General features: G+C 40.6%; 1 protein-coding gene across 1 annotated transcript in view; it reads left to right on the top strand.

The window, feature by feature from the left end:
• The first annotated feature begins 1283 nt into the window (after nt 1-1283).
• Nucleotides 1284-13283, top strand: part of zgc:92360 (uncharacterized protein LOC436988 homolog) — a 29045-nt gene continuing 17045 nt past the window's right edge. Inside the window, exons 1-3 of the mRNA XM_044186458.1 lie at nt 1284-1806; nt 4843-4973; nt 5114-5205. Coding sequence (XP_044042393.1) covers nt 1719-1806; nt 4843-4973; nt 5114-5205 — 311 coding nt within the window. The 5' untranslated portion in view covers nt 1284-1718. The remainder of the gene's footprint in view (nt 1807-4842; nt 4974-5113; nt 5206-13283) is intronic.

Raw genomic sequence — 13283 nt, 5'->3', positions numbered from 1 at the left:
CCCTTTACCAAAAAAACTGTTGGGGCTCCTTGTCAGGTTTCAGATGTCTATGAGTTGTAAGCAGTTCAACCAAAGAGACATTTCTCCTCTAAATTTCTCACATGGTTTCAAAAAGAATACAGATTTGTGTAGCAAACTTTTCTTTTCTTCTTTCTTACCCGTTAATCATGTCCCAACCCCCTAAATTTACCTTGTGGTCCTTTGGAGGGCGCCGACCACCAGGTCGGGAACCACTGGACTAAAGTAGTTGAAACTAGCTCCAGCAGCTACAACAGTAAAATGCTGCTTACACATAACTGCATCAGTAATCTAATAATGTCATAATAATATATAATGAGTAGCCTGCTTATACTTCTGACACTTTGGGTACATTTTGCTGATAATACATCTGTACTTATGTACATATAAGTTGTTGTACTTTTACTGAAGTAAAGAATCTCAGTAACACTTCCACCAGTAATTGGTATGGACTAAACTATCTAATATTACAGTAATATAAGATATAATAAAGTATTTTTACATTGTAGGCTACAAGTACTTCACATTAATCTATGTTTAGATTAGACTTTAACCTTTGATAGATTTTTATGTGTAAGAGTACTTTTAAATTGTGCTTGCTACCACTCAGACTTCTACCACTGTAACACTCAACCCTTGTTTTACTGAGTGAAATATAGCTAACCCACCTTTTTAGTGCGATAATAATCTAAAATTCATTATATGCAGGGTACTTGATATTAAAGTGACTTGATCTGGACATAATTACCCACGTTTTCATTTGACAGACACCGCATCTAACATAAAGGCACGTGTTTTCATTGTTCATTGTGTCCTTTGTAGTGATCACTGACTGGGGTTCTTCCAGATTTAGCCTATAATTACACTACAGCCGACTGACTCATCAGATGTTGAAATGTGGCCACAATGGGCTGTGTGCACTCAGGCACATCCTGTTATCGTGACTTCCTTCATAGTGTATAAGTTATCTGTATCCATTAAGTTCATCTCAATTAACCCAACAATAAACGCAGGCCCTATTGTATTAATTAATAAACTAAGAAGAAACTAGCAAAAGGGATCATTAATCTGCCCAAGTGTCACGCCTCTCTGAAGGTCAGTTCAATAATGTGTCAGGTCTACACCTCTACTTCATCACTGGGCTCTCAGGTTGCTCCTTACAGGTGGGCCTACGTGAAGGACTTCTGCGGGATGCTGCACAGTTGGCGTCGGAGCGATACGCACTGTGACCTTGAATTATGCGGAAAAGCTAGTATGGACAACCTCTTCATTTCACTTCCTAGTGTAGGGTTTCATTGCCGTTCACACACCCTCCGCTCCGCACAGGCAGTGCTGGACTGTTGCGGTGGTTTGGCCCCAGACTTCAGCAGGATGCGCGTGGCAGGCCACCTGAAGGGTATCAGCACTGGCTTTTTGGGCAGAAGACTGAATGGAGGTTTCCGTGAAAACTTTATGAAGAGGCCTTGATTTGATTTGCCTTCAATCTGAGGCGCACCTCGCCTGTGCTGAGGGCACATAGGCTACCTGTGCGGACTTGCCCGTTAGGTAGGCCTAGGACTCAAGTGAGCCGGAGTCGAGCCCGAGGAGACACACCTTACTTGCCTTTTGCGGCTCTACGGAGACCCCCGGCCCACCTTCTCTCGCTCCCCGTCTCTCTCTCTCTCTCTGAAAGCGGAGGAATAACCGATCTGAACACTGAAATGTCGTCAAATGAGAGAGCAACGCGCGCACTGAAGGAGATCCTGCAAAAGCCTGGAAATAACGCTTGCGCAGACTGCGGAGCACCGGGTAAGATGAGAGACATTTCTTAATTAGCGGCAAAATGTTATGAACAAGAAAGTCAAACTCTGTAGCATATCTTGAGCTGCTGAGATGTGACGTGTAGGAGGTGATCATCATTAAAACACATCATGTGCCCTTTTTTTTATCATTCAACTGTTGCAGCCCAAGGTACTTCTTGATTTTTAACATAAAGCTAAATGTGCCACACACTCCTTTGTCTGCATTTTATTATTCTGACCTTAAATGTGTGGCAAGGTTAGTTAGGAACTAAGAGCTTTCCTGGAGCACTTGAAGGTAACAGCGCAGGTGAAGCCTTTTAGTTACTAGAAGACAAGAGAAGGAACTTCAACAAGTTCAACAAGTCTTGACATGCAGAGTGCAGGGTTTGCACACACATCTGTGGAGGTCCTTTATATGCTCACTTAGAAATAGGTACAAAGGCATAGCAGTGAACTGAGGAGTTAAAGGGTTTAAAGTTTTTGGCTTTCAAACTGCATAAAATAGATTTTAATGCCTCCATTTGACACCTTTTAAAGCTGATTAGTTTATCCATTGTCATAACAATACCTAATCAATGTTGATGCACTCTGCCTTTGGTCAGTCTTTAGGGAATGCAACAGGAGAAGGGTCAAATTAGTTTTTTCAGCTTTCCTTTCCATTTTATGTAGCCTAGTTTTATTAAGAAAATTAACTTTATTTGGATCATTTACAATCCAATTAGGGATTGCAAATTATTGTTTCTCTGTAATATTTTTAATTACTTCAGTATAAGAAATGATTCTACAAATAAATCCATTTATGTGATTAAAAAGTAGCTTAACTACACTAAATCACATGAATTTCAGTAGAGCCAAAAGATGACAATTACTGCCTCTCTGCTAAGCTAGTTACCCTTTCAGTTGAGCTGTTTTTTAATCTATCGTGACTGGATTTAGCTTCTGCCTCATTTAGTTAGGTGGAATAACAAACTGAAGATATTAGTTAAAATCAAAACAGATATTTTGCCTCATTCCTGACCACAGTTTCCCCTTGGGATTAATAAATCCCCCCCACCAAAAAAAAGTCAGATTCTGGTCTTAACTCAATTTTGACCAAATATGTAGTTATGACATTTTGGCTTTGTTGCAGCACAGACCCTCGTGTACAGTACATACATTACTTTTCAGTGCATCACAGTCGAGTTGGGAAATCACTGAATCCAGGCCATGTGGCAACATGTTGCTGTTGTTGAGCAGTGCAACAAAGATAATATCACTGCCAGCACTTACCTCTTTATCGTTTAAATCTTTATTTATCCATGGAAGGTTGATTGACTGCACAGTAAACATGCCTTCTAAGTTTTGTGTCTATTGAGGAGCTGCACTGGAGCTGCCGGGTTAAGCGCCTTGCTCAAAGACTGCTTTCTGTGCCAAGTTCCAAGATTCAACCCCTCCGGTCACATTCTGGCACATATACATCTGTCATTTCCTCTGTTCCTCATGATCAGGGACAAAAGAGAGCCACTTTGGCGAGTTGGCATGTGTATGTGTGGTGGGTTGGTTAATTGTTATTCAACTTACATTGTGAAACAATGGAGCGAAAAAAAAATAGCCATGAGTATCAACCAGCCAAGCACATCGCTTTCTAATCTGCAGTGTACGACTGGAAAATTAAAGAAATGCCCTGCTCTCTCAGACATCTGTTATCTGTAGTGATAAGAACAAGGTAGAGTCTCTTACACACACACACACACACACACACACACATACACACAAAAGCTCTGTTTACTGGCAGGCTGTAGAATGTATGTCAGGAAGATAAAACAGGTGTGGTCAAAGCAAAGAAAATAGTTCTCATATTAGGCCTCAGAGAAAAAAAGACAAGATAAATTAAACATGAAGATTTCTGTCTGGATTTATTTGTGGAGCAGTGATCCATGAACACAAAGTTTGAATCTTTATAATGACCGGAGAATATGAAACGCTTTCCTTTCACCCGACTTATGAGTTGCCCTTAAGCAAGACACACAACCCCAAACTCCTCCTGAAGAGGCAAAGACTACAGTCCAAATAACACATCTGATGTGAAGCATGGTGAGTGCACTTTACACTCATAGGAAGGTGTTCAAAAACTTAATTTTAGTTTTCACAGTATAAGAATAAGTAACTGTGCAGTGACGGACAGCTGTCTCATCATTGGTTGTTAATGGTCTGAAGGGTTTGACCGGTTGTTTCTTTGTCATAATCGACTGGCTTTTTGTTCAGTATGAGTTTTGCTGTCATAATAAGACTGAATATGTATCATCCATTTTTTTTCAAATGTTGTGTATTCTCAGAGGAATTGTCCTTAGTCCTGAAATTATTTGTTGTTTTATCAATTATCAGTCTATTGCCAGAAATTTAATCAGCAACAATTATGATAATCAAATAATCAGTAGTGTCATTTTTTTAAAGCAAGAAAAGCAAATTTGCTGGACGATTTGCTGCCTTTCTCTCTGTCATTGATCTGTCATCTTTGAATTTTGGAATGTTGATTTGACAAAACTAGTAAACTGAAGTTGTCACCTCAGGGTTTCCCCCAGAAAACCGGTTAGTGGAGATGGCAGTGTAATTGTGGCTTTGCCGTGTAGCGCCACTGCTCGTTTTCCCTGAAGCTAAATACGTCTAATATTAGATTTCACAAAGATTTGACCGCACCTTGGGGACTCAGAACTTGTTATGGTGATTTTTCACTATTTTGTTTTGACATTTTGTAGACTAAAAGATTAATTAATAATCAAAAAACAATTGATAGATTTCTTGTTAGAATCAATATATCAAATAAATAATAATTAGAATAAAATAATCATTAGTTGCAGCCTTAATTCTTAGCCATACAAAGCATGTAGGCTATGTCTTGACTCCTTGGACTGTATAGCTTGTTCTGATAAACATAAGCATCCCTCTCTCTTAGCTCCTTCATCTTTCAATCCATTTGTCACTCTGCCCCTCCATACCCACCGCACCATCTCTCCTCTTATCCATTCATCCCCATACTTTGTTCTCTCCATCTTCCTCTCTGCAGATCCCGGGTGGGGCTCCTGCTCCCTGGGGGTGTTCATCTGCCTGGCCTGCTCTGGGATCCACCGCAACCTTCCCGACATCAGCAAGGTCAAGTCCCTAAACCTTTCCCACTGGGATGACCAAGAGGTGCAGGTGAGACTACAGAGCCAGCCCTCCCCCCCTGACGGCTTTGAACTGTAAAGCTGTCAGGTAATGTGCCAAGGTGTCATTCATCCTTGAATAACTTGTCTCATTTAATGTATGTGTGTGTGTGTGTGTGTGTGTTTTGTAAGTTCATGGCTGAGAATGGTAACGAGCTGATGAAGAGTAAATATGAGGCTGCTGTCCCAGTCTACTACTACAAACCAACCCACAAAGACTGCCAGTGAGTAACCACAGCAAAGCATACAGTATGCACACACACACTCTCACACACACACACACACACACACACACACACACGTAAAAAACATACAGTATATGCTACCAAATGTACAATTCATACATTTTCTGTTTTACAGTAAACATTGTATGTGTATTTTGTACTATATTTGCAAGTGTGTACCAGTGTACAATGTGTCATGTTTATCCACGCATGTGTTCCTGTTTTTGTTAGTACATGTGTGTGTTTGCATACAGAAAGTACACATATAAGGACTTAAAGATAAACTACTGGATTTATTTTAGATAAAGATTTGATTTAAGTGTTATTCCAGTGACATTATTCTTGGATATGTCTCTATTTTGGTATTTTCTGCTTTTCTACCAGGCAGATTTGCTAAAGCTTGGTCAAGTTGTAGAGGGTGTGTGATAAAAGGTTACTTCTTCATTTACAGATTATAAATGGGATTCAAGTCTGCATTTTTGACATTCTGGCTCTGAAGCGAGTCCAGTAGAACAGCACTATGATAGCAAAACTGATAATCTTCATACTTTGCTGTGTCACTGTTGTTGTCTTATTGTGGTGCTTATTTTTATAATTCACGCCCAACATAATGTCGTGGACTGAGTGCTAAATATTTTTCCTAATGATTCTCAAGGAGGATTTTTTTTATATCAATTAATCTACTGACTTTGTTGTGATTAATCATATAATCTTAAAAATGTCATATAAAGGTTCTGAGAGCACAAAGGCAAGACCTTCAAATGTCTTGTTTTGTTGAACAACACTCCAAAATCCAAAGGTATTCGATTTGCAGTTATATAAAAGCAGCAAATCCTAACATTTGAGAGGCTGAATAAAGAAAGTTAAATGATTAATTGATTATCAAAACTGACAAAATTGATGAATCGACTAATACTTTCAGCACTCAGTCTCCATCTTATCAAAGTCTGATCTGGGGAAAAGTATGCTATATGCTAAGATTCTTGTTGAATTTATTTTGAATTAAAACTGTAAAATCACAAAATGCACACAGACACAAAAATATAGTGTTGAATAGATTTAAAGAAACTGTACAGTCACACACAGGACTTAAGGGGCTCACTAGCTATATTTTAACTGTAGCCATTATCCAAAATAGTTTTGTTGAATAATGATACAAGGATTGCAGAGAATGTTAACAGCAAACACCTCATCATCTTTATTAGTATGATAAGGGAAGGTATAATGTGATGCATTATATTTGCACTGGTGAATTTCTTGTATCAATTCAGTCAACAATTTTACACTGCACAGAAATATGATTAATAAAGTGAATATACAGTAAGACAAGCAAGGAGAACATGATTGGTTCTGTGTGTGTGTGTGTTGGCAAATCATGATCTTTATTCAACTGCAGTTTGAGGTTCTTAAATGTTTTGGACTCCTCCACTGTGAATAAAGTATTCTTGACAAAGAACATCGCCTTGTTCTCGGCCTGAACACAAACACTAACCATTTCTCATTAACAGTCAGTGTCTCCATGGTAATAGTTTTTCTTCTGGTCTCTAACAACCTTTGTTGTTTCTTTACATCCTCTTCTATGTTTTAAATGTCTTCTATTTCATATTGTATTCTATGATGCCTTCCTCCAGCTCACTCTGGTCTCTGCTGTTTCATGAAGTGATCATGACATTTTACAGTGAAAACATGTGATCTGCGCATGAAAAGTTGGAAAAATGCATTTTTTTTGTGGTTATTTTGTAATATTACTTCTGACTCAGTCCTGAGTGTCAGCCTTTTGGTGTTGGGTGTGTGGACCAGTATCCGTGTTTGCAACTTGTGAGGGCATGATTCTTTGAAACATTATATTAGTGTGCCACATCGTCACTAATAGCTGCTATTAGAGTAGCTGTCAGTTCATCCACAAACAATAGACAGTATAATAAATATGTTTATTTATTACATACACTAATAACTACAGCCCGATATAAACGTAAGAAATGTAAATGTAAGAAAGAGCCGCCCATGCTAAAGTCTTTATAAAGTTTACCTACCTAGCTTATAATCCTAAATTTGCAAGAACTTAATTTGATCCTTAGAAAGAAGTTTGCGTTTCACAACTGATGAGAGAAAAGATGTGCTAGTCATGTGCATTTGAATTCAAGAAGTCCTTAATTACAGTTATTGTCTGCCATATTTCTCTTGATTACAGGGAGCCTCCAGATCTCCTGTCGACACACTGTGACTGTCTCAAAGTCTCATAGTGTGTGTTACTGTGGCCGCACCGGGCAGCTCCCAGACAGGAATGTTTGGAATTGTATGAATGTGAATCAGGGAATTTTTTGAATAAAGCAAACCTTCTCATGTGGCACAAAGTAACACACACAGTAAGCTGCCACACCCAAGTTTTACCCCCTGGTTACGATGCCTTTGCTTGACTGAAAAATGTAGTGTTTGTGTTGAATGGAAGGAGTAACTCACCACTGTATCTGTAAAAAAAATGCCAGCTCAAATCTCCACGCCATTCTCTCTCTTTCTCTCTCTCACACACACACATATACACTTATACACACATGTAGCATCTTTGATCATTAGTAATAAAGACTGATGGGAGGAAGGTGGATGTGAGAGAGAGAGAGAGAGAGAGAGAGAGCGGAAACACTCTGCCTCACTCCTCGTTCCTTCTCGGTTCAGTGTATAAAAAGATATATAAATAAATAAATATTCATGTTAGAAATTAGGGCAAGTAGACTTACAGTAAGTGTGTCAGTTGGAGAAAAGAATATGTATCAATGGCTTTTTGGTCAGTTTTACACTTAAATTTTGGGATGTTTCTATGGCTATTAATTTATTTGTTCTATTAAGGTTCTTTGATAAAGCTGTATACAGTATTTCTATGCTTCTGTTGCGGCACTGTTAGCTTTGATAGCTAGCTAGTTGAACAGCTAATAGCAAGCAACATTTGCAGTCCTCTTCATCAACTTCTCTAAGGCTTTTGATACTGTGGACCATGCAATATTGAAGCAAAGACATCAGTATAGCACTGTTAGAACAAACTGTCTGTTGGATTGAAAATTATCTGTCAGGCAGATCTCATGGTGTACAGGCAGAGGGTATCATTTCCAGCTCCCTTGGTGTATCCCAGGGTGTGCCCCAGGGATCGGTCCTGGGACCACTACTATTCATTATATATATCAACAGTAGCAGTCTTGATCAAAATGGTTCAAATCCAAATTTCCACTTTTATGCTGATGATACTGTGCTGTTGAAAATGGGTTTATATTTTAGAAACAAGTCTTGCTTTTCCTTCAAAGCCAAAAGGAGAGTTGTTGCAGCCACCTTTATGTCTGTGCTGGACTATGGCGATGTTTTATACATGCATGCATCTTCACAATGCCTACACATGCTGGATACAGTCTACCATGGAGCACTGAGATAGGCTTAATCATTGACATATTCTTATTTATAAGGCTATTCTTGGACTGCTTCCCCCTTACCTATAGATCTACATCCTAAAAAAGTATGGGAAGTTATTGTCTTTGCTCCCAGGAATTATTTCTACTAACTGTCCCCAAAGTCCGTACTAAACTGGGAAAAAGGGCGTTTAGGTATGCTGCTCCCTCGGCTTGGAATCAGTTGAAAAATCACTTGAATCTTTGGGAGCTGGTCTCATTAGATGCGTTTAAAGCAATTCTAAATGCCTGGGAAGCAGATAAAGCTGGCTGTAGATGTTTTGACTGTTGAAGATTTTTCTATATCTTATAATTCTGTAATTTGTTCTTTGTTTTCATTGTAAATTGTTTGTCTTATGTCTGCAATTGTGTTTTATGTGCTGCTGCCTGTATTGGCCTGGAAACCCTTGAAAAAGAGATTTTTAATCTCAATGAGTCTTTTATTCCTGGTTAAATAAAGGTTAAATGAAATTGTCAAGTCCTCCTCTTGTTCAATTTCCCAAAATACACCCGGACAACTCAAATTTTCAACTTAATCACTTTTAATTTTCTTTTTGGCTTTGTCAGTTGATCAGTAAATTAGGTTGTAAACCTTTAAAGACAGAGAAACAAAAGTTACCATTTTGACTAAACATTTCCAAATGTTTTAGTAAAGTTTTAACATAATTTTAACATTTTTAACTTGTACTATCCTTTTCTATCTTATGCATTTACATTTTTTCAAACTCAAAATAAAATGTAGCACAAACTCATTTAAACACAAAATCAATGAAGTCAATGCTGCAGTGTGTTTCTTAGCCAATCTACACAGCAGTTAAACATACTTGTCCAATTAAACAGCATTTCAAACATCATACAATTAAATAAAACATTTCACCGACCATTGGCGTCTTGGGATTGAACCTTAGAGTGAACTTGGAGTGTCTTCTCTCTGAAGTTTCTTTGTTTAAATGAATGATAACCTCCATGTCTTTACAGGTGCTTTCAATCAGTGACAATGACTGATCTGGTCATAAGCAGCCAGTTTGCTGCTGCTGGTGCACTTTGGGAAGTGTAGTTCTTTTAGACCTACTCCTGAGATTCAGCTCAACACCTCCCACTTGAGCTCCTGGTTTTTCCAAATCCAGAGAGGTCACACAAGCCCTTGGTCCTTTGCTTGTTCTTCAATGGGAAGTAGAATGACAAGGCGTCTGACATCTCTATGAAGAATTGTGGCTGGGATTCTGGTTTGAAGCCTCTTGGTTCTTTCACTATTTGCTCTTGTGGTCCCTTCTTTGCCATTTGCCTTTGTGATGTGAACAGGATAGCTGGGAAAAGTCTTCACAAGCACATCTCTTACGATGCCTTTGTTGTCAGCATTGACACTGACCACTCTAGCCAGCTTGTACTGTCCTCTCAGGGCATTTTGGTCAGCCAACCAGACCACATCTCCAACCGCAACATTTCGCTCTTTGGTGTGCCATTTGTTTCTTATGAACAGATTAGGTCCAGCCAATTGGCTCCACTTCTTCCAGAAATTGCTTACCTCTGCTTGAATATGTTTAAGTCTTTTGTAAGGGTAGCCATCAAACTGGAAATCTCCAGGGTCTCCCTTTGGATTGGCACGTCCTAAAAGCAGAGAATTCGGGGTGATGTACTCTACACAGTCTTCTCTGCTTTGAGTTCTTGCATCGATGGGTCTCTCATTTGCAAGGTTGGCTACCATGAAGAGAAAAGTTTGGAATTCTCCCCATGTGAAAACACCATCTCCACAAAGGTTGCTCAATGCCCGCTTCACTACTTTGACAGCTGCCTCTGCTGCTCCATTCCTATGGGGAGAGTCTGCAGGGTGGATCTTCCACGACCATTCTGTACCATGCTTGGCAGCTGTGACTTCAAGTTCAGATTTGTTTAGTCGGTCAAGGAATTTGTGAAGCTTCTCTAGAGCAGGTTTTGCTCCCACAAAGTTAGTGCCAGGGTCTGACCAGAGTTTCCTGGGGTGTCCTCTCAGTGAAGTAAACCTTTGATAGGCTAGTAGGAATCCTTCAGATGACATGTCACTCACCACTTCAGTGTGTATGGCTCGGGAAGCCATGCAGCAGAAGACTATTCCCCATACTCTGAGTCTAGTTCTCCTCTTGACCTCATCTTTCACTTCATAAGGGCCGAACAGGTCCATGGTGGTGAATTCAAAAGGTGCAGCTGGGGCTGTTCGCTCTAGAGGCAGGTCAGCCATGATTTGTTGACACCGTTTTGCTCTGTTTTTCCTGCAAATCACACAGCTATCAACCATTTTCTTGGCAAGTCTACGGCCTTTTATTACCCAGGCTTTCTTCCTCATCCGGAGAAGAGTTCCTGCTACTCCCTCGTGGTTTACTTTGTGGGATTCTTGTGCCAGCAATGTAGACACCCATGCCTCAAATGGTAAAACTGGCACTGCTGTTTTATCTTCATTGAACGTCTGAATTCTGCCTCCACAAACTAGCAGTCCAGACTTCACATCTTTGTATACTACCAGTCTGCTTAGAGTTGTGTCTGAAAAGGTTGTACCTTCTTGAGCTGCGAGGAAGAGGTCTTTGAGTGCATCTTCTTGTTCTTTGACAGTCAGCACAGCTTGCTTGGGTGATGTTACCTCCCACTTTGACTGTTTAGGGGCCCGGCACTTCTTCTTCTTCAGCCACTGCTTGGCAGCTTGACAAACCCATGCAATGACTCTCACCAGTTTTGACAGGCTACTGAATCTTCTTACTTCCACAAGATCTTTAACCCAGCCAGTGGGCTTCCTTTTAGAGAAAGAGTTGGGTTTACCTCAGGTCTTTCCTCTTGAGTTCGACTTTTGGACTTTCCTTAGTAGCTTGTAGTTCTTCTTTCTGCTGACCCCTTCTTGCTTGAGCTCGTGTTAATGCACCTGAGAATGCCTTCCTCTGGAGCTTGTTTACACTCTCCCTGGCATGAGCTGCAACCTCTTCAGCTGATTTTATAGGCCACTCCTCCACTGGCCACTTCAGGAACTCTGGTCCATTTTGCCATGTGGAATTCTCCTTCAAATCTTCAGGAGCGCCCCCTCTTGTTATAATATCAGCTATATTTAGATCTCCACTAATCCACCACCAGTCTTGCACTGGTCCAGCCTTCTGGATTTCACCCACTCTATTTGCAAAGAAGGTTTTGTACCCATAACTGACTCTTTGAATGGCTCCCAAGACCGTTTGACTGTCAAGTAGATGGAACCATCTCTCGATCTTCATCCGAGCATGCTTTTCCACATACTTTCTGATCCTGGCTGCAAAGACAGCACCACAGATCTCAGCTTTTACAGCTTCTCCTTCTGATCCAGGGGTGTCAGCTTGGCTTTTGATTCAACGAATCGAACTTCAGTGCCTTGATTTGTCTCCCATCTTAAGTACATCACAGCTCCAAAGGTTTTGTCACTTCCATCAGAGAATGTGATGCCCCACGGTTTCCCTACCCAGCCAGCTGGTGTGAGACTCCTGTGGAATTTCACCTGTCCAAGCTGCACATATTCTTCAAAAAGCTGTATGGCTTCTTCTCTGAGCCTTTCTGAGAGAGGTTGGTCCCAGGTTTCTTGGGTTAGTTTCCCACCCCCTCCCTCTTGGAATGCTTTTCTAACAAGAATGGCTCCCTTCTGTTTGGCAGGTGTAACTAATCCAATTGGGTCATACAGTCCAGCTACTTGGCTTAAGAGAGCTCTCCTAGTCAGTGGATTAGGTGTCTCAGTTCTCACCTCCTCCTTGAGAAGATCTTTTCCAACTCTCATCTTCTTCTTTCTTTTGGAAAAGTTAACTGAGGTTAACATGTAGAGCTTGTCTTCATCCACTTGGTAGCCGATGCCCAAGGCTTTGTTTTCTTCGTCCCTCATTTGATTTGGAAGAATTAAGGTGGTTTTACCTTGTTTCTTTGTTAGAACCTCTGCCTCTATTCCTTGCCTCCCACTTTGCCCTGACCGGACCCATGGCTTGAGAAAGAAACCTCCAGCTTTTAAGATCTCTTCAACATTTGCTGTGATTTTTTCCAGTCTATCTAGGTCATTTTGGGAGGTTAAGAGGTCATCCACATAACTGTCCTCTTCAATGACTTTGCGCTCATCCTCCAAGTGAATAAAGTTGGGCAGCCGTGCTGTTTCCCTCATAGCCAACTGAGCAATGCAACCAGCAGGTCTGTCCCCAATGTTGACTCTGGTAATTGCATATTCACTTATCTCTTCATCTGGGCTGTCCCTCCAGAGGAACCTGTGAAGATGCATCTCACGCTCCTCCAGCCATACAGAGTTGTACATCTTTTTGATGTCTCCTAGAGAGGCATGCATCCCTTCTCTGAACCTCAGCAGGACAGCTCTGATAGGGTTGAGAACGTCTGGTCCCTTGAGAAGAAGATCATTCATACTCACGCCTTTGTATTTCTGGCTACTATTCCATACAATACGAACTGGTGTTGTCACCGAATGAGGGTTTGGCGCCACCAGGTGGCTTACGTACCACACTGGTCCATTCCATCGGTCCATGATTTTGTTGGTGAGTTTTATGGCTGCGCCTCGTTCCACCATTTCATGGATCTGGGTAGCATATGCGACTTTCCATTCTGGCTCTTTGCTTAGTTGCTTTTCCATCCTAAAGAAACAAGCCTGGACTGCACCTTTGTTGTTTGGGA

This window comes from Siniperca chuatsi, linkage group LG3 (genome assembly GCF_020085105.1).
Source record: "Siniperca chuatsi isolate FFG_IHB_CAS linkage group LG3, ASM2008510v1, whole genome shotgun sequence".
NCBI classification, from domain to species: Eukaryota; Metazoa; Chordata; class Actinopteri; order Centrarchiformes; family Sinipercidae; genus Siniperca; species Siniperca chuatsi.
This window is presented reverse-complemented; position numbering and strand designations above follow the sequence as displayed.